We start from the raw sequence: 21,314 nt of genomic DNA on the forward strand, positions 1-21,314 counted from the left end.
TCCAAGAAAGTGGCATCATCTGCTTATTCAGATTTAGGAGACGTGAGCAGAGCAAATGACTCACTGGCTGGGACTTGTCCCGTTTCCTGAACTCCAAGGACGGTGCTATCTTCACTAGACTAGACAGTGCCTTATCTTCCTGGGTCCAAGAAAAGCCTGCACAAAAGCTGGAGGTTGCAAGGGTGCAGGCTCATCTTGGAAACACATTCTTGGATCTCCCTATGAAATTTTCTAATATAGATTCCTTAAAAAAAAAAAAAGCCACAACAGGGGATACAAATTTTCAATATATTTTATTGATTTAGGGGCCAAATAAGGCAGCATTTGGTCAGTTAAGAAAGGCACCTCATTGAAAATACATCACACAGTGCTGTCAGTCACAGGATCTGAGAGTGGAAAGGGCAATTTTTTTGGATAATATGGCTTAGGACACTTGCTCATTTATTTTTATTAATTTATTTAATTTTGGGGGGAAGAGAATGGGGAACCAAACTCTGGACCTCTTGCTTGCCAAGCAGGCACTAGGCCACTGAGTCACACCCCTGGCTCCACTTAATATTTTTGTGGTACTGAGGACCAAACCCAGGTCCTTGCACATGGTAGGTAAGTGCTGAACCACTGAGCTCCGTCCCCAGCCGTTGCTCATGTACTTAAAAGGTCCCTTTACACACCATAAATGAAAGAAGTCAAGGCTGCAGGACTGTAGTACTCTGGGTGGCTCTAAGAGCTCAGCTATGAGAGCGCGTGGACTGCTAAGTCAGCGGTAGGTCAGGGAAGGGAGTTAGGGCTATCTCCCCACTCCCTCATGACTCGCAACCAGCCCTGAGAATTCACCAGATCTCTTTCAAATGTGGAGATGGTGTTCTGATCTGTGAGGGGAACCAAGATCCACAAATACTCTCTATTCCAAGCTATAAGACAGACAGGACCACATTTCCATCTCCTGCATTTTTGGTCCGGTACCCCAAGAGATTCTGAGACAACAGGTGAGGTCTTTACAGGACTGGCTTTTAAAAAGTCCAGAATACATGAAAACCCATAGCTTAGAAACCATATAGCTTAGAAATAATACTGTATCTCCCTATTTGTACCCACACCCTCTAATCACAGTTTTTAAAAATCTTCTTTGCTTACACTTTGAAACTCCCACTTATGTGTTAAAAAAAACCAAAACACCAAAACCCCCCAAAAACCCAGCTCATTATGACTCTGCTGCTCTTCCAAATCCTCCTCTTGAGCCCTCACTAGCCCTCCCTTCTCCATCCTTCCCAGGATTTCCCTTTCCCTCTGCCCAGCACCTAAGAGCAGGGATCACGCCGCGGGGTGATGAGCAGTGATGCAGTCTCGCCTGGCCTTCTGTTACTAGGCTGAAATAGAGAGGAAACAAGAGAACAAAATGGGCTTTTAAAAACCAAGTAAATGTCAGGGAAGGCTGGCATGCATGCCCCAGCAACCAAATGCATTAAATACTGGCTGTTTCTCTGCCAGGTGAAAGCTCTCATGCCTGCTGAGGTTAACACTGCAATTAAATGAAGCAAAAATACAATCCTAACCAACCTCAGACAGGCATATGAATCCCCCATGATCTTTTAGTTCTCATCTGCAACCCAAATATCACATGCACATGTGAGTATATGCGGACAGATGGCAGATACCTGGGCAAGGATCATTTAATTATCAAACACTGAGGAATTTCAACTTTGAGGCAAAGTACCTATGACTATCCCAAAAGAAGGGAGCTTACTCCAAGGTTCACAAGGCCACCCTCATCTAGTCTGTGCCAGACTCTTACAGGCACAGCTGATAGTTTTGGTTTCACTCCTCTCCCCTGCCAATTCCCAAAAGTCATGTGTTTCCCAGAAACACAAAACCAGACTTCCTTTCTGAGAAGAGTGGGGAGCTAGCTCAGGCAGGGGAACAAGGCAGGGCAGAGGCAGCACTCACTCGCTTGGACAAGGCGAAGAGGGAAGCAACATGGCCACACACTCATGCTGTTTCCAAGTGCACAGAGGACAGGCCCTCTGGTAGTCTCACAGACAGCAGGAAAACTCAGGTCAGATGGGCACCAAGCACTTTAAAATTCACTGCACCAAGTCAGCGGGAGGCTTATGCTGAGGCGGGCAGCATTACTTACTAGATGTTCCACTGACTTTCTAATGGTTTTTCCAGAGCTGCAGGTTTTGTGGTCTCTTCACAGCAGCCTACTAATTCATCTGTTTGCCCACAAATCAAACCAGAGACCGAAATGCACAGCATGGACCCTAGAAAATGCTTAACAGCTGGGGAACTAAGGTTATAAATAAAAGCTGGTTACAATCATAGATGATCTTATTTTTGGGTGATCTTTTCTTGGAGAGTCTGTGGCTACCAACTGTCATGAAATAAGGGGTAAAAGATTGGATCTGCGAGGGAGACTATTTGGGTTTAAAGAGGGCATAACTTTGAGTTTCTTATACTGGAAAGACTGGGTTTGAATAAATTTTGATCAAAATGAATCCAAGAATAGATCACTCCAAATCACTGTTTTGTTTATACTTAGAAACAAAAACAAACATTAAAAATAAAAGCAATCAACCCCTCCATGGTCTCTCTTTGGGGAAGTAGGTTTGGCTGTCTGCAGGTACCTAGCCCAGCCTGGATGTTCAGAAGACGTCTGAATTACAGAGGACTTTTACCTGCTTTAATTCTTTGGCAACAATTCAAATCCCACATGATTCCTACTTTATAGCACCATGATGCTGATTACAAGAAATATTCCAACCTAGCCTGGTTCTTGCTACTGTGATACTAGCTACCAGCAATTTCTGGAATCTGTAATAAAAATGCCTTTTGCTTCCATTTAGGGGTGAAAAAAATGCATGATCCCTGTCTACACACTGACTCATGCAGTTTTTCATCATGAACTGAAAAAAGTAAAATTTCCTGCCAACAATTTGCATCATGGATCGTGACTCTGCCTGATTTCCTGTGACCTTAGACTTTTAATCAGCTGCTGGAAACAGGATAAGTACTACGAGGCTTTGGAACTGGGGTATCTAACAGATACCAGGATAGTTTATTTTGGTCAAAAATTGAATTAAGAGTGTGACTAAAAAAGTAAACCATTGGTAAGCAGCTTGATATGCTGATGCATGCCTATAATTCCAGTGCTTGGGAGGTTGAGACAGGAGGATTGCTGCAAGTTTAAGGCCAACATGGATTACACAGTGAGTTCAAGCCCAGCCTGAATTACATAGTGAGACCAAGACCCTCAAAAAACAAAAAGAGACAAATATAATGATTGGTAAAGCAACTGAGCCCTGAAATTAGAAAGTAGGAGAGTAAAAACACAAACTTTTCCATACACACACAGATGGGATGAGAGTTGCATACACACCAAAGATACATCAAGCAAAGGCTTTTTAATTAATACATCAAAGGATATTCTTGCTAGCCTGAGAAATGAAGCTTCTCCATGCCTGCCCTGCCACTCCCACCCATTCCGTTAACAAGGATAAGAAGAAAGATTCCTTTTTGAACCCAACATTAGATAAACATAACCAAGTCTTTACATGTGGCTTTGGAGAAGGCTGCTAGGATGCTTGCAAACACGATGTCAGGGGTCTGGGAGGCATCGATGGCTGAGTGGATTCCCTGTTTCCTGTAGTAGTCCACAAGTGGGGTAGTCTGAGTGTGGTAGGCCTCCAGGCGGGTTTTCAAGGCTTTCTCATTATCATCTGATCTACGGATCAAGGGTTCCCCCGTGATCTGAAAACAAAAAGGGAGAATGAAAGGCTGAAGCTATTTGCAAAGCTTTATTTACATTGATGCAGGTCTGCGATGGAACGCCTGTCTGGGCTGCTGTTTGATCCCACAGTCCATCAGGGGCAAAGTCAGAAAATATACACCCTTTCCAATAAAAAGCTTCGAAGCAGACTCTTAGAAACAGACTAACTGGTCCAAAGAAGCCAGGGAGACCATCATAAACAGCAACCATAAGGAGCAAGGCCTTTCTCTTATACCCTCTGTGCGCCAGTTGGTCAGCTTCCAAGATGGACACTTTTGGTGGGAGGGAACTAGGAATTGAACTCAGGACCTTGCATTTGCCAGGCAGGCACTTATGCCGCTGAGCTATATCCTTGGCAAGATGAACACTTCTAAGGTCAGAAGCAAGGAAGATGGAGGACTCTGAGACCAAGAGAATGTATCAAAATCAGAGATGCATTAACAATTATAATCTTTTTGTGTAAAGAAAAGGTTTTGCTATGCAGCCCAGGCTGGCTTTGCTCTTCCTGCTTCAGCCTCCAAGTAGTTGTGATTATAGTCGGGCACCACATCATGCCTGGCACAATAATTGTAATCCTAGTGGCCTAAATATTTATCATCCTACTACAGTATTACCAATCAAATGGCAAGTGAAACGAGAAAGAATCTGAATGGTAAAAATTATTATCGCTTTGAAATGTGACTAAGTTGATACAATGGCTTTGGAATCTGAATTTACAGAACCTAGATAACTTGATGAAATTGTCTCATGACAAAGGTAAACCCAGGAAATTCTCACTGTTGCCTCCATGCTCTAAAACAGACCATATGGACTCCTAACAGCACATGGTACAGTGACCATGTACAAGATGCCAGAGTACAGCACAGAAGCCAGCAAGATATTCTGGAGCAGGGCTCGTTAGCAAACTTCTCTTGATTCTACCACCCCGCTAATTCTGAGGTTCCCCACAACTTTTTCCCAATTATTTTATCACTTAGGTAATGCCAGATAAGGGCAGTCCTCCTTACGAATCTAGACACTGGGAAAAAGCTGACACTGGCAGCTGCTTTGAAATCAAGCAGTGAACTCCCCGGGGAGCCAATGCACAGATCTGTTCACAGGCCTCCCGGCTTACGTGACAGCACTATTTTCCATGGCTGAATCAGTAATACTGGTAAAAGGGAAGAGCAAAGAACAGAGAAGAAGAAAGAAACAAGAATGAAGAATGAACATTTCCGATCATGAGTTCACATACATCATCTTTCATGGGCTCCTTTGGGGGGTTGAACTCCTCGTGGTAGGATCGGCCACTCTTGGGATGAATCAGCCTGAAAGACAGCAAAGGTGTGTGAGTCAGGGTGCTGGAAAGTACCCCTGTACTCCAGACTTGCAAGCAGAGAAGCTGACATAAGGACTTCTGCCCAGGTACAGGTGCCCCTCGCTTAGGATAGTAACTAGGCTAATGCCAACAGCACAGGCACTTTTTAAAAAAAATGTTGATCAAATATTATAATGAGGGTCTGAAAAGGTAACTGCTCACACAACTACCTAATTCAGAACCTGAGAGCAGGACACTGGTGCTGGTCTTCCATTCTATTCAACAAACACTCCTAAGTGTCTAGTTTGATTCAGGCCTTAAGCCAAAACTGGGGCTGGAGGCAGTGATTTGGTATCTCTGTACATAATCAGTGTTCACTACAGGAGACAACTGTGGAGACAGGTAACTACAGCAAATGAGTTCTTTCACAAGGATTTATGTGAAGGGTCAAGGGGAAGAAAAGACAGAGAAAAATTAAGCTTATTTTCTTTTCCTTTTGAGATGGAGTCTTGCTATGCTACTCAGGCTCATCTTAAACTTACATTCTTTCTGCCTTAGCCTCCTAGGTAGCTGGGATTACAGTGGTGAGCCACCAAACCCAGCCTCACTAATGGAACTTCTTCATCCACATGGTGGCCAGGATGCTAACTCTATGCTACCATTTTCTATGCTCCCCTTATCTCTCTGTTTACAAATTCCCAGGTGCCCTCAGCCCTACTTGCACACAACACACTGTTCTTTCCACATTCACAAATATCATTTTTAAAAGGAATGCAAGGCTTATTCCCTAGAGGATAAATGAAAGAAAGCCCAATCTTTTAATTCTCAAAATAGGATTGGTCTCAAGTACCAACCAAAACAGTTCCATAACCATTGGGCCTGGCCCAATGGTTGGAGGCACAGGTGGGCATGAGTCTGGACTGGGACTCTACAGTCACTGTTACTTTTGGCAAGACACTATAGACCCCTGATTTCTCACCCACAAAGTGGAGATGGTAGTAGGTATTAAAACAATGATACCAGAGAGCCAATGGGTAGGATAATTAGGATATTAGAGTCAACACCGAACAAGTGAAAATTCAAACAACCAACTATAATGTAATCAGGAAACAAAATGAAGGGTCAGAAGACAGCTCAGGGGCACAGTGCCTGCCTGGCACAAGCAAGGTCCTGAGCTCAATTCCTGGTACCAAAAAAAAAGCCCCCAAAACAAAATGAGGCCAGGTGTGGTAGCTCACACCTGTAACTCTAGCACTCTGGGGGCGGAGACAGAAGATGAGTTCAAGGCCAGCCTTGGCTACAGTGAGACCTTGTCTCACAACAAAACAACAATAAAAAGAAACCCCTCAAAATCATTAGAAGTAAGGTCACATAAAATTCAGAAGACTGTTGTTACCTGAAGCTCTTATTACCTCAGATTTAAACTGACTGGTACCTGCTTTCTGTTGTCAGCACGGCAGACAAGGAAGCAGCAAGCAGATTTCTGGTGCAAGCCCTGCCATGCATGTCAGGTGAACTTGGAAAAACACCTTCACCAGTTTGGCATGTTCTGTGAGGAAGCAGGTCCTTTTCCATGAGGGAGGGAGTTGCACTAAACCACTCACTTCTAAATGAGGGACTGAGCTTGCTGCTTCTGCCCTCTACCATAATCCTGCAGTTTGTTCTTCAGAATCTGTTTCTTTCAGTACCTGAATAGTCAGAAGCTTCATATGGATGACGAGCAAATTCCCAGAAAGGGTCCTTATCTGTTTTTCCTCTTCATCTTTAATGCCACCACCAAGGGCCTGAGAATGTTACTTTTGCCGTACCACTCAGGAGCTGGAGAACATCCCCTGCGCCTTGACTCTGTCTAGGCTATCCTCTTCAGCCTGGTAGACTTCCTGCTGAGTTCCTAGCTTCCAACAGCTCCCATCCTGCCCTCTGGCCCCTAGAGCACTCCGCCAGCTCTGGACAGACATGTCTTCTATTAGCCCCAACTAGATACTTCTCCCAGCCTACATTCATTTTTGCTTTGACTCCCCCTTCAGGGAAAGCCTCACTGAAACTCTTTTCATTCAGGAAGACTTAGTCTTACATCTTTTCCTAGGAAGCCTCGTATCCCTCTCCCAGGCTCTCTTCTTGAACTTCTTCTTGCTCCAAGTGGTCAGAACAGCCCTGATTTCACACATGACTTTCTGAGACCAGCGATGTGTAGATGTGTATCACTCTGTTGTTCTAGAGCCTCTCTTGGTCTTCTGTCACTGGGGTTAGTGTGCTACACAGGAAGTAGGTACTCCAGGTCAACCCATCAAATCAAAGCAGTCTGGTGTCACCTGATTCTGGTAATACTTGCTTTGCACCTCAGGGACCTCATACCTGGTGATATCCTTTAATGTCAACTCTACCACTTCCTGTCCTACATCAATTTTATTTACCTACTCTGTGCCCAATGAAGATATAAAGAAACAAAAGCCCTTGTACTGCAGGAACCTACAAAATATCTAGGAACACGAAACTTGAACATTTGAAAAGAAATTAATATAAAGTAGATCTGACTGCATTTCATAAAGCCTTCCAGAGTAACAGCTCTTACATTCACCCTGCTATACGCACGTCTGCATCAACCCTTGAAGGTATGGATAAGAGACACAATGGAAAAAAAGTGCAACCCTCTTAGGAAATAGAAAGTCTAGAAAACATCTTCTTTCTAACTAAATTGAGGAGGAAATTGAGGAGGGCACAGTCACCCATGCCCCTGATCCCAGCAGTCTGGGAGGCTGAGGTAAGAGGACTGCAAGCTTGAACCCAGGTGGGGCAATTTAGCAAGATCCTGTCTCAAAATAAAAGAGTTGGGATGTAATTCAGTGCAGAGGCCCTGGGTTCAATCCCCAGTATCATAAACGACAAAATAAAGCAAAGCAAAACAAAACACACAAATTTACATGGTCTACATAATGGTCATAGTATCAATTTAACAGTGACTACATAAAGCACAAACATACAACAATAAGGGGACAGTTATGTAAAGAATTGTTTACCTACTATTGTGAAATGTCATATAACAATGCAAAATAATGCTCATGGATGTTTGGTATGAGATACTGTGCTGATCACTTCCCTGAGGCTTCATCAAGAAATAACAGTCATGGGGCTGGGGGTTTAGCTCAGCGGCATAAGCACCTGCCTTGCAAGCAGGCGGTCGTGAGTTCGATCCCCGGTACCGATAAAAATGAAAAAGACAAAAACAAAAAAAAAAAAAAAAAAGAAATAACAGTCATAAAAAAAGTCATATGACCCACAATAAAGAAAAGAATAGAGTGCCCATTAATAGTTGAGAGCATCCAACATATTTCTGGAAGGCATGAAGCAGATGGCAGAGTAACTGGTAAAATAGGATAGGAGAAACTGCAGCCTAAAGCAGCAGCTGCTTGTCAGTACAAACTAGTTCAGAAGCAGACGCATTTCTGTGCTCAATATTGACTGGTACACAGAAACAAACATGTTTTAACAAAATGCAGCCCAAAGTGACAAAGTGGCTGGACTATGAACAAAATTTTCTAAATTTTATGTAGATGGCTGCATTATTTCTATAATAAAAAACCTACAGGGGCTGGGGGTTTAGCTCATTGGCTTAAGTGCCTGCCTGGCAAGCACAAGGTCATGAGTTAGATCCCCAGTACCCAAAAAATAAAACATAAAAAATAAAAAACCTACAGCAAAGTGTGCCAATTCCAACTGAAATCAGATTTTTTTTTAAAAAAAGCACTAAACTAGAAACATACTTCTTAGGAATATAACTTTTCTTTTGGTACTGTAAATTGAACCCAGGGCCTTGTGCTTGCCAGGCAGGTACTACACTGCTAAGCTACTAACCCAAGAATACAATATTTCTTAAGCATCTACTACAATCAAAGCTTGAATTATATATTTTATATTACCTAACATGCACAACAATTCCTTAAAGCCAAGAACTACTAACCTATTTCTGCAAATGAAGGAACAACCTTAGACAGTTTAAGAAATGTTCCTAGGGTCAAAGATTTTTATCTGAGATACTGTCTGACCTCAAATCCCTTGTTCTTTATGCATCTCAGGTCACTTGTTCAGTGGATGTCAGCAAATAAGATCAATTCATTTTAAAACATCAATAAGCTTTACATCTGAGGTTATGCAAGAACAATTCTCAGTCTGACACAGCCCAGAGGAAGCATGAAGAGATAGGACCTTCAAGGGACAAATACCTTCCAGTGATTCTCCGGATTAGCAAGGAGTCTGGGATGCAGAATTCAATCACAGAATCAAGTTTCTCTTTTCTCTTCTTCATGAGGCCATCGAGCTGTAAAAAATAGTGTGTGATCCACCTAAGCTACCAGAGCTTGACCAGACCCATCTCCTTCAAACATTTAAGAGGTAACAGGCCAGACCTTGCTTACATGCAATGACGATACAAATACTAAACTACCCACCATTTCCGCCTGCCTCACGGTCCGAGGAAAGCCATCCAAAAGGAAGCCATTTTTGCAGGAAGGGGTCTCCAAATTCTTCTCAATGAGCTCCACTACCATTTCATCACTCACCTGGAAGTTAAGAATGAAACAACTCGTGTTTAAATCTGTTAACTAGATGACGTTAGCCCAAGGTCAAAATTTTGGGTGTGTACAACACTGACATCTCTCAGATCCCAAAGAAGCATAAATGGGCAAATACAGAGTGGCTTCATTTGCAAGACCCATTCATAACCATTTCTGTACAGCAGCCGTCATACCCCTATTCTCTTCCCTTTCTGGATTCTAATAACCTGCATGATAGAAGACGGATTCCACAGCCTGTCACTCCACCAGAAGAGCTCTATGTCTTAGGTCCTAAAGCTTCTCTCATCACTAAAGCTGGAGTCCTAAATATCAGGTAACAGCTTCTCAGCAATCAGCTGTCTTCAAGGCAAAAGAAAGATGAGGGCACAAGGCTGAGAGATCTGGGGAAAACCAAGACAGAATGGGGATGGACTAGGATGCAGGAAGGCGTATGACTATTCTGTTTCATAATTTTGATTAGGCTAACAGAAGCAAGACTGAGACATAGACTTGGTTATGTATCTGGGCCATTCTGGACATGAAGCAACAGAGAAGCTAACTGAACTGGCAAGAGTGAGTCAGAAACAAGAATCCAAAGGACCAACCTCAGAGACTTAAAAAGCCCAGTGATAGCTTGGCATGGTGGTGCATGCCTGTAATCCTAGAACTTAGAAGGCTGAGGCAGGAGGATTGCACTGAGTTTGAGGCCAGCCTCAACTATAAAGTGAGATTCTGTCCCAACTTGGTGGTGGTGGTAGTGGTGGGGACAGTGAGGATCTTTCCCAGTAAAGAAGAGGTTTTGTCCTGAGTCTTTATAGAAAGATGACTCCCCATCCTATATTATAATAAAGGCTGCTCCTCTTGGCAGATAATGCTTTTATCTTTCAGGATCAGCTATGAACCTGGGGACAAAGTATCAGCTTTGAGATTAAACAAAGGCTGGAGATAAGTAGTATAATTGTCATATCCCATTTTTTTCTCCCAAGACCCAAAGCCCAAAATGTCTAATAATACCTTTGTGTTTTGGCCTGACTTAAGGTATCACTAACATGAGAAGAAAGCTTGAAAGAATAAGGCAGGTGAGTGGTTCCGTTCAGTGTAGTTACATGAATTCAAAACCTAATAGGTAACTTTGGAATGAAAGCAAAGTTTATAATCTTCCCAACCAATATTCTCATATACAAAAAGGGGACCAAATATAAAATGACTTCTGAAAGTGATTCCCAGAGGTCAAGCTCCAGAATAATTAAGCTCTGGCATGAACCAAAGATTTTATAGATAATAATTTGTCCAATCAGACCAATTAGTCTAAAAGCAAGAGACAATACTATTATGTCTCCCAAGTAGGATGGTTACTTTGTTACAAATGCCAAATATCTACTTCATTAAAAACACAGAACACTAATCCATAAAACACAAAACATATTTTGTGACTTTCTGAGTTTTTTCTTGAATATATCCCTCAGTGTTGGACTAGGGATGGCAGCTATATTTTGACCCTAAAATTGCAGCACATTTTACAAAGCATTTACACAAAAGAAAATAAAAAACACTGAGTAAATTGCCATGAATTCAGAACAAACCAAGTAACTTGTTACTGTGAAAGCTCATATCATCTTCTAGCTGAAACACCTTTCAGCAGAGGGCTATGTCACAGAACTTTTTATAATGGAGATGCGATGATCTGTATTTGTGCTAGTGGGATATTTGAAACACAGCTAATGCAGTGGGGAAAGTAAATTTTACTTTATGCACACATTACTTTTTCTGTGCATTAGAGTTCTACTATGTTCCAGGAATGCAGAATATGCCAATTGCTTGAAACAGAAACAAGGAGCTTCTGGTATCCGTCAGAAGTGAATTTTAAGTAAATAAATAGGCACATGTAGACGGCTGGTTACCATATTGAACAGTTCAATGTAGACTCAGGCATATCAACACTCACTGGTGTGATCCGTCTTACCAGTTTCCCAGCATCCATAGTGGCCTTCAACTTCTTCCCCAGCTCTGAGCCAGAAGCTACCATAGCCCTTAGCATATCCCCAGTGGCCAAATGGCAGACACAGAAGTTTTCAGCTAATCTGGGTGCCTACGGAGAAAGACAAAAACCAAGGTAGAGTTAACACTGCAGGCCCCGGTATCAGACTGCCTGAGTATGGACCTGGTCCTGCCACTTACTGGTTACATGAACTCTGGCAAATGCCTTCTTATTTCCTTGGAACAGGGATAGAAGTACTTTATGTTACATTCTCATGTAAAATGACTATAGGATTATGGTAAAAAATTATGTGAGATAATACATGTAAAACACTGTATTTACAAGAGTATACTTAGTATACAAGAAGCCATCATAAATATCAGCCGTTATCACTACTTTTACTGGCCACACTAATGACACAGACACCTCAGTTTCCTTATTATAAACAAGGAAAAAAACAGCATTATCAACACTTTACAAATTTGCTGTGAAGTTTAAAACTGCCTGGGTTTCAGACTCCAGTCCTACTAATTACTACATATATTACACATACCAATTGCTATTTGTGACGTTATTGTAACTTTTCAATTTTCAAATTTTCTCTAAATAAATGGACATGGCACTATATCTAGATCACTGGGTTAATGAAAAGTTTCTATAGAATGTAGCGCGTATGAGGCACACACGAATCCTCAGTGAGCATTAGCTGTTAACGGAATGCTGGCTCTTGTTCCATGTTCATTTATATAGAAAGAAAATATTTGCTCATGCCTCTTCCAAGAACCCTGTTGGGAGCCAAGGGCACAGAGGAATAGGAAACATAAGACTATGTCCTCCAAGAGCTCACAGTTTGGTGGATTACAAATCAGAACATACTCTGAACAGAAAGAGATAAGACAGCTCAATATTGATTTTATATGGCAAAAAAGAATGCAGAATTCACAGGAAATTGAATTGGTTCAAGGAGCTCAATACTTAGTTTTCTGGTTCAGCTGTTTTAGAAAGTAAATGGTTTGGCTCACCATTTAAACCATTTTGCTGGGAGTTTTCTTAAATGCACACAATAAAAGTAAATAGATGGGGCTCAATAGAGGAAATTCTGGTTTATGATTCATGAACTGGTTCAATTCAAGCAGAGAAATTACTTCTTAGTGAAATGGAACCCAGATGGGAAGGTATTAAAACTACATGCTGGGTTGGGTGTGGTGGCTCATGTTTGTAATTCCAGCTTCCTGGGAAGCTGAGGCAAGAGGATCACAAGTTTGAGGTCAGCCTGGGCAACTTAGCACAATCCTATCCCAAAACAAAAATATAAAAAGGGCTGGGATATAGCTTGGTGAGAAGCTTGGGAATGTGAGGCTCTGGTTTCCATTCATATTGCTGCAAGAAAAAATAAACAATATAAACTCTGCACTTTGAGTATCAATGAAGATCAAGACTTTTCGGTAATGGACAACCAGCTGGCACCATGGCACACCCCTACTTTCTCTACTTGGGTGTTGAAGTTAACTTGAGAGAACAATATAGAGATTGAATTTGTTCACAGGAAAGGTAACCAAATCACCAGAGAGCTGTGAGCAGGGCTGGCAGTTGTATTTTCATCACGCCCAAACTGTAAGACTTACATACACCATTCAACGTGAGCAGATCCTACAGGTGCATAAAAAACCACACACCCGGGGCTGGGGATTTAGCTCAATAAGTGCCTGCCTTGCAAGCAGGCAGTCATGAGTTCGATCCCTGGTACCGGTAAAAATGAAAAAGACAAACAAACAAACAACAACAACAAAAAAAAAAATGACAAAAAAAAAAAAAACCACACACCCACAGGGATGCGGCATGTGAAAGCCTACTTCCTCCATTTCCTGCTTGGCTGCTTAGAAGCCTCTGTGGCCGGGTGTAAAGAACCTGGATGGGCTTAAATTCTGTCTAAGCCACTTAGCAGTTACATGACATTGAGTTAGTTGCTTGACTTCTGAGAAAGTTTCCTCATCATTCAAATGAGGATAATGGCCATATCACAGGACCCTTAAGAGGATAAATGAAACAAAGTACCAAATATCAGACACATAGTATGCATTGAGAAAATAAGATTTTCTATGGTCTTTCTTTTGGTATTATTCTTTACTTACAGACTGCTGAAGCCTGATAAAAGGTTATTACAGTTCCATCACGCTTCAAACTTATGCTTCAGAGCAGTACCTTGGACTCCAAATCACTTGGGAGTTAACATGCAGACTCTGATTAGAAAGGGCAGGGGCCAATCACATGCTTAATTTTAAGTAAACTTTTAGGCTTGGACGGGTGGCTGGCTGCACAATCACACTCTGTTGCTGGCTATAAACTGTTGCTGAGCTCAAGGAACAGATTCTCTGTCATATCTATGAGAATCCTGCGGAGGATGGAGGACTTTTTGGGGGAGTGGATGAGAATGGCTAAAACCACCAGAGGCCGTGTAGTGGGGCTTAGTGGTTCTCAAACTTCAGTGTTCAGATGGACCCTAGCTTATAATTTTTAAGTGGTTTTAAAGAGATGTGTCCCTTGAATTTTAATCTTTCCCCAGGCTAGCCAGATGTGATAGAGTACTCTCGTGATGCTGGGTAGAAGCCAGAGCTGCAGTTTCTACTCAGCTATGAAATTATGTGGGAAAACAACTAACACTTCACTGTGTAGCACTGTGTTGATGAGCTATGCTTGGCAGGTTAGATGTATTAAATGCATTTTCAATTTATGGTTTAGGGATGGGTTTATCAAGATGCAACCCTGTAATAAGTCAAGGAATATCATAATCATCTAATCATTTGTACTATTTAAAATGCTAGGCCTATCTCATCCTTAAAAGTTCTCAGCTAGTGGGTTTTTTTCCCCCTTCAAATGAGCATCCCATTATGTCATCAGAGTGGTCTCAAAATCATAAGCTGCTCATCTCAGTCTGGAGTAGAGGTGATGACCAGTGTGCTGGGCTAAGGCAGTGCTCTGGGATTCTGTTTCTGGTTTTGTTTTTCAGGGCTGGGGATGCAGCACAAGGCCTCATGCACATTAGGCAGATGGCTTATCACTGAGCCACACCCCCAGCCCTGCTTTGGGATTCTGATGCACAGTCTGTAAGGCCCTGTGGCAATGGCAAAAGGCTTGGTTTCTCAGTGGTATAGACCTTGGGATGGAATCCAAATTCTGCCATGTGTTCCCTGTTTTATCTTGAACATGTTCAAACCTTGTTAAGGCCTCAGTTTCTTTATTCATAGTTACAAATAATATTTATTTCAGAAATATTGTGCGGATCTAGTAAGATCATGTATGTTGACTGAGACTAGGAAACAGAGGGAAGCAATCAGACCTCCTAACTCACCTGCTTTCTTAGCTCACAATTGCTTTTCTGCCTCTAGTCTTTCCTATTACCTTGAATGCTTCTGCATACGCAGCTAGAAACATACCTAAAATACTGCTGGGAAGGGTCGGGTATTTAGCTTAGTGGTGCAGCACCTGCCTGGCAAGTATGAGGTCCTGAGGTGGATTCCTGGTACCCTCCCATAAAACAAAACTAAACTGCGGGGCATGCCACCTAACGCCAGTGCACGTGTTCAGCAGCTTTCTAAATGCTAATGTATTACTACTGAGTCAAATACCTGAACCTGGCATTCAGTGATGTCCGAAATCAGCTTTCTCTATATCTCAAACTCTTGAAATTTACTTCTACAAGTGCCCTACATCTATTCTCCGTACTATTCCAGGCTAACTTCTCTGACCTATGGTTCCCAAAAGCACAACATAAATGCCTCTCCAAGGACCTCAGCTCAAGCTCCTTTCTACACAAGAACGCTCTCCCTTTCGTCTACTGGTTTCAGCTCTACTCTGCCCTGTAGTCAAATTCTGAGTCCATTTCTCTTGGGACTTCCCAATCACTTCTTCCTGTGAGCAATCACAGCAACATCAGTGAAAAATGAACATTTGCAATATGCCAAGCAATTTTCTGAGTGTTGATTATGTATGCATAACATATAATAAACCCATGGGGTAAGAACTATTTTTATCTGTATTTTATAGATGTAATTCACAGGTTAAGTTATCCATGGCCTTAAAACAAACAACCTGCTGAACTTTAATGGCTGTCCACATAGGAGGGTGTCCACAGAAAGATTTCAGTCCTGGCAATGTTCTGCATCCTGATGATGGGTGTAAGCCACAGAAGTGTGTTCACATTATAAAAACTCAAGCAAGGTTCTATTTGTACCTTTTTCTATGTATATTATACTTTGATTTAAAACTTCAAAAAAATCATAGAAACTATGTCTGGATTTTAGCTCTGCTTAACTTACTCAAGTTATTACTTACTTCACTGGATGGGTATGAGGAGACCTTCAATAAATTGGTTCTTGTGTTATACTTCAACTCACTGATGCTTCTCATATGGCACCGTCTACTAGCATGTATTTCTTGTAGGCATAAAAATGATGATTCTACTTAAGAATCAGGAGATAGTAGTTTAAGTCCCATCTTTACTAGTTACTAATCTGTGCTCTGAGACAATTATTGTCTCTGGGCCTTACTCTCTCATCAGTAAAAACTGTGGATAACAACAGGATCTACTTCCTAGGGTTGCAAAATTAACTCAGATGAAACATAAAAAATCCAGGGGCTGGGGATTTAGCTCAGTGGCATAAGCACCTGCCTTGCAAGCAGGGAGTTGTGAGTTCGATCCCTGGTACCGATAAAAAGGAGAAAGACAAAAAAAAAAAAAAAAAAAAAAAGAAACATAAAAAGTCCTTAGTCTGAAGTGTGTCAAATAACTAAGTAAAGGGTGACAACTGTGGCAAAGTACAGAAGAATTTACTGGGGAAACAAATAAAGCCCTAGGTTTAATACTCATTATGAGAGACAGAGACAGAGAGGTATGAAAGCTCTTACAAAGCCCTGGGTATCAGTGCACTGATAAAACTGACAAACCTAACTTGTAAATTAGCAACTGACTGCCTACGTACATAAAGCCTCAAAAAACTGGTATATGCTGGAAACACTAGAAACATGAGGAATGGCTGGTAGAAAAAACCAAGAGGGATGGGGATACAGCTCAGTGGTACTGCCTAGCAAATACAAGGTCCTGAGTTTGATTTCTGACACAAACAAACCAACCAGACAGACAAACAAACAGACTTGGTTTTGGCCACAATGCAGGAACATACAATTTCAGAAGGCAGAAAGCTATTTAAAGAAAATAACAATCTCATCTGGGTGTGGTGGTGCACTACTGTAATCTCAGTACTTAGGAGGCAGATGCAGGAGGATCCTTGCAAGTTCAACACTAGCCTGGGCTACAAAGGGAGCCCAAGGCCTGTCTGAACTGCACAGCGAGGCCCTGTCTCATAATCACAATAAATAAATAAATAGGATAATAAATAATAAATAATAGTAATAAAAACAAATAAATAAGATAAAATAACAATCCCAAGCATTCTATGATGTTTTAAAATATCAAATGGCGCAAAAGCAGGCAGTTTTCCAATGGCTATTTTAAAGTGGGAAGTTTTCAAAGAAAACATTATTTCAGTTATGACAACATAAAACATAGGATGTGGTAGTCAGAAGAAAATAATTATTGAGCAGGTAACTAGGCAGAAATTCTAGGTTAGGAATTTACTGAAGATTGCAAACATCTGCCAGTGTGTGTCAGGTAGACAATACAAATGAACACTGGGCCTAAGGTAAGCCTCAGGCAGTGAAGGGAACTGTGTCGGGGACAGGAGAGCACATGGACCCCCCCAAGTAACACCACCACTGAGTCAGAAGTGACTACTGTCACCCTGGAATGCAGGCGCACTGCCGCCAGATCTGATTTCTCAAGAGAAACTGGAGAAATTTCTCTGAATTTTTAGAGAAATTTCACAACTGAAAACACTCTACCATAATTATTATTTTTTAAAATTTAGGGGCTGGGGATTTAGCTCAGCGGCATAAGCACCTGCCTTGCAAGCAGGCAGTCGTGAGTTCGATCCCCGGTACCGATAAAAGACAAAAAAAAAAAAAAAAAATCTGAAAAAAAAATTTATGATTTTGAAAGATGAAAACTAAGCACTTATCTTGCCTTTTCCAGATAAGCCATATGACTGGCTTTTCCAGATAAACAGAGGAGTGGGAGTTTCTCTAGAAATATTTCACTAAGGAATGAAAAGGGAAATGACAGAACTGGAACACCACCCATCTGTCACCCACAAGGAGTTACTGGTCCTAGGCACTGACTAGCAATGACTACAGACACCCAGAGACAAGCGGACATTGGTGCCTCTTTATGGACAGCTGAGCCAAAACCTGAACCTGAATCTGATTAAGGGTACAGGCTAAACCAAGTCCTTACAGAAAACAGGACAGAGAAAGATTTTAAATACTTCGCAAGGATACAATTGAAAATTACAAGAATGAGGGATAATACTCTCACAACAAACAACTTTCTTCCAAAAAATTGCAGGATAAAGAAAAGAAACCAAAAGCCATCATCACATTTGTGAGACAATGGGAAATGTGAACATTAACTGCTATTAAAATTGTTAATATTTTAGGGAATATTATACTAAAAAGCAAATCAGTTGATGGTTAGTTGTGTTTGTTATGTTTTCTTTTGTGTACTCTACACTCTTCTTAATAAAGGTGGCCACGTTGGTGCATACCTGTAATTCTAGCTACTCTAGAGGTGGCAAGCAGGAGGATCACAAGTTTAAAGTCAGCCTGGGCAACTCAGTATGACCCAGTCTCAAAAATAAAATTAATTACTGTATGTATTTATTCATTCATTCACTCATTCATTCATTGAGACAGGGCCACACCATGTAGTGCAGACTGGCCTTGAACTCCATAAGCATCTAGGCTGCCCTTGAATTCACACCTATCCTCCTGCCTCAGCCTTCTGAGTGCTGGGATTACAGGCATATGCCACCATGCCTGGATCCCTCAAAATAAAATTTTAAAAAAGGACAGGGGATGGAGCACTTATTACACTACTTGCCTAGCATGACCAAAGCCCTGGGTTCAATCCTCAGTACTGAGGGAATGGGGCACCTCCTCATAATAAAAGTATGGGTGTGTCTGCAGGCTAAATGCTGCAATAGGCTGCCACTTTGCAAACTATAATTTCTGTACTTTTTTCCAATACCATAAACACGCTCAACTACCAGTGTTCCTTTGTTCTCACTATGGAAAGGGACGTATACAGAGGTCAAATGATATATGTAATTTTACCTTTCCTCAAGTCCTAGCTCTAATTACATCTTTCACTTCACGTAACCTTGTGACCAACTCCTACCATTCATATACTCTCATCAATCAGGTCATAATTTTGAGATTCCTGAATAAATCACTGTTTACACTAAAATTATCAGAACTGGGAGAGGGAAAATGTGCTAAGATACAGGTGCAATATTTAGAGTGCCCATTGTGCCAGGCTGTCATCTAGGTATGCATGGGTGCTTTATATGTATAAACATAATCTCCTAGTATTCTTGTGAATTTTTCATTTTTCAGGTGAGAACACTGGGGATCAGAAGTTATACAGCTAAAAAGCTCTTGTCTTAGCATAAGGATGGGTTATCTACAATGTCCATTTTACAACTACCGAATGTCCTACCTATCAGATACATATCAACTTCAATCTAAGCAAGGGGAAAAAATACATGTGAGCTACCCTGTTTTCACTTAGTCACTCACACCAAAAGTCTGCAAAGTCTTAAACGTCCTTAAGCTGCATGTTGCCTAATAACTGACAGTGGTAGCAAAAGGAAAGAAGTGATGTCAACATCACTTTTTGTAAAGGCTACTGGTAGGCCAAGGAAGAAACAGCTTAGTTTATAGAGAAAATGGAAAGTGGTCGTTCCTGACCTAGTAACACAGGCAGAAAGCAAAGTCTTTCAGATCTTTCTTTCTTTTTTTTTTCAGTACCAGGTATCGAACTCACGACCTCATACTTGCCAGGCAGGTGCTTATGCCACTGATGCCCCAGCCCCAGATCTCCTTTCTCTTCAATACCCATATTAAGCTGTGTTATTCATTCATTTCCAATAACCCCATTGAGTGCCAAGTAACACGTTGGTAAGTGCTAGGAAGACAGGAAACAGAACACTCCCCATTGATTGAGAAATCCAGACTTTCAGGAATTTCCTCTTTAAAGCCTAATGGTGAACAAGAGCCCCAATCCTACCCCTAGGAAGCAATGCAAACCTCCAGGCAGGAAGGCAACATTAATAACCCACATATGGGCTTCCAAATCCTAAATTAGATCATAAACCCAAACCCTGACCTGTGGCCCCATTATGTCCCAGATCTCAAAAGGGATCAGATACCAAGACATGAACTGCAGCCTGCTAGGGGGGAAGGCAGTTTCAGACTCCAGTCCTCTGGAGGTCCAAGGTTCCTGAGGTTCCTTCCAGGCCCAGTGAAATCGATTAATCAATTTCACTAACTCAGGAAAGCCACCTGACTTTTCTGGGCTTTTCTTTCTTTCTCTCTCTGTATCTGTCTCTGTCTTTCTGACACAGGGTCTTGCTCTGTAATTCAGGCTGGTCTTAAAACGCACTATATAGCCCTGGCTGGCCTCAAACTCACAGCAATCCTCCTGCCTCAGCCTCCAGACTGTTGACATTACAGGTGTGTGCTATCATATCCGGCAGAGCTGTTTGTTACCTGTTGACTTAGGAAGTTTAAAATTCAAGTTCCCTCTCACCTAAAATCATTTAAACCATCTTGTGCTGTTCAGCTTTCAGTCACCTCAGATTCCAACTGGAAGTTGAGGCCCTATACACATTCCTAGTCTTTGATTTGGTCACCACTCAAAAGTTCAGATTTAGAACCTATATGGCTCCAGAGGTGACAAACCAGATCTACACATCCATCTCTTGTTTTCAGAAGAACAGGGAGAACCTTAGGTTTTCTCCCACCCCGAATTAAGTGATTCCCATAGGTCAGTTTTCACTCCTGTTGGCAGTACTAGTCAGCATACACGAGATCTCACTCTGTCCCACGTGCAGGAGATGCTCCTTCATCCCCAGTCATTAATCATTATCAAGTAAAGTTCTGCCCCTAGTGTCTAGCACATATCCCTGATACTGGACAATTCATTCCCAACTTACAGGCAAACTGGGCCAACAAGCTTCTTCCTCCATTCAATCTGTAATCCAGAGCCCCAAACTACTCAACCTCTAACTCCTCATAGCCCTTCTAAAATTCTTGAAATCTCTTAACAAGACACTTCAAGCCTGCATCTCTAGGTCTTCAAATTCAACCCAAACTACCTGCCCCAGCCTCTTCGCCCTCCCATTTGGACCCTTCTCTAAAACTCCTTACTGAGACCTGAAACCCTGGCCAGGGTCCCCTCAAGCTCAGGCCACCATCTGCTCCTGGACAAGGAAAGGACTTCCGGATCTCCGTCCGCCCTGACCTTGGAGTTTTGCGGGCTCTGTCGCCAAGCGCGGTCAGGACGCTCACCTGGGTACCCTTACCAGCCCCAGGAGGCCCTAGCAGCACGGCCCGGATGCCTTTCGGATACTCGGACTCCGTTGCCTGTACGGTAGGAGCCATGTCTGCCAAACTCTTTTACCGCCAGCCCTTGCACACCTCCAAGGTCCAGCGCTTCTAGACCTGCGCGCCACGCACGCCACGCAGGCCACACTCGCTGCTCACAGTGGCCACTCGCCACGTCCTTCAGCTTTCTCCTCCCGCCCCTGAGAGAGACGGACACTTCAA

The 21,314-nt window shown here is 42.1% G+C and overlaps 1 protein-coding gene across 3 annotated transcripts; it reads right to left on the reverse strand.

The window, feature by feature from the left end:
- Window positions 1-274: 274 nt before the first annotated feature.
- On the reverse strand, window positions 275-21,265 carry Ak2 (adenylate kinase 2). 3 transcript variants are annotated; one of them, XM_005004222.4, is made up of 7 exons: window positions 21,057-21,265; window positions 11,577-11,702; window positions 9,509-9,619; window positions 9,284-9,378; window positions 5,001-5,073; window positions 3,552-3,747; window positions 275-1,367 (listed from the first exon to the last, which is right to left on the reverse strand). In XM_005004222.4, exons 1-7 carry the CDS (start codon window positions 21,147-21,149, stop codon window positions 1,363-1,365), a joined length of 699 nt encoding a protein of 232 aa, XP_005004279.2. In that variant the 5' UTR covers window positions 21,150-21,265; the 3' UTR covers window positions 275-1,362. The 3 variants fall into 3 exon arrangements, with proteins under 3 accessions (XP_005004279.2, XP_003471157.2, XP_023421402.1); XM_003471109.5 differs by lacking the exon at window positions 275-1,367 and having other exon boundaries at window positions 3,383-3,747; XM_023565634.2 differs by lacking the exons at window positions 275-1,367; window positions 9,284-9,378 and having other exon boundaries at window positions 3,511-3,747.
- Window positions 21,266-21,314: the final 49 nt, after the last annotated feature.

This window comes from Cavia porcellus, unplaced genomic scaffold (assembly GCF_034190915.1).
Source record: "Cavia porcellus strain 051 isolate PalLab524CR breed Dunkin Hartley unplaced genomic scaffold, mCavPor4.1 scaffold_25, whole genome shotgun sequence".
NCBI lineage: Eukaryota > Metazoa > Chordata > Mammalia > Rodentia > Caviidae > Cavia > Cavia porcellus.

Coding starts and splice junctions, on each gene's coding strand:
- Ak2 (XM_003471109.5), bottom strand. CDS start 21,149: ATGGCTCCTACCGTACAGGCAACGGAGTCCGAGTATCCGAAAGGCATC. Junction 9,620..11,576: donor CTATGGATGCTGGGAAACTG/GTAAGACGGATC, acceptor CTTAACTTCCAG/GTGAGTGATGAAATGGTAGT. Junction 5,074..9,283: donor ATCCGGAGAATCACTGGAAG/GTATTTGTCCCT, acceptor GCTGTCTTTCAG/GCTGATTCATCCCAAGAGTG.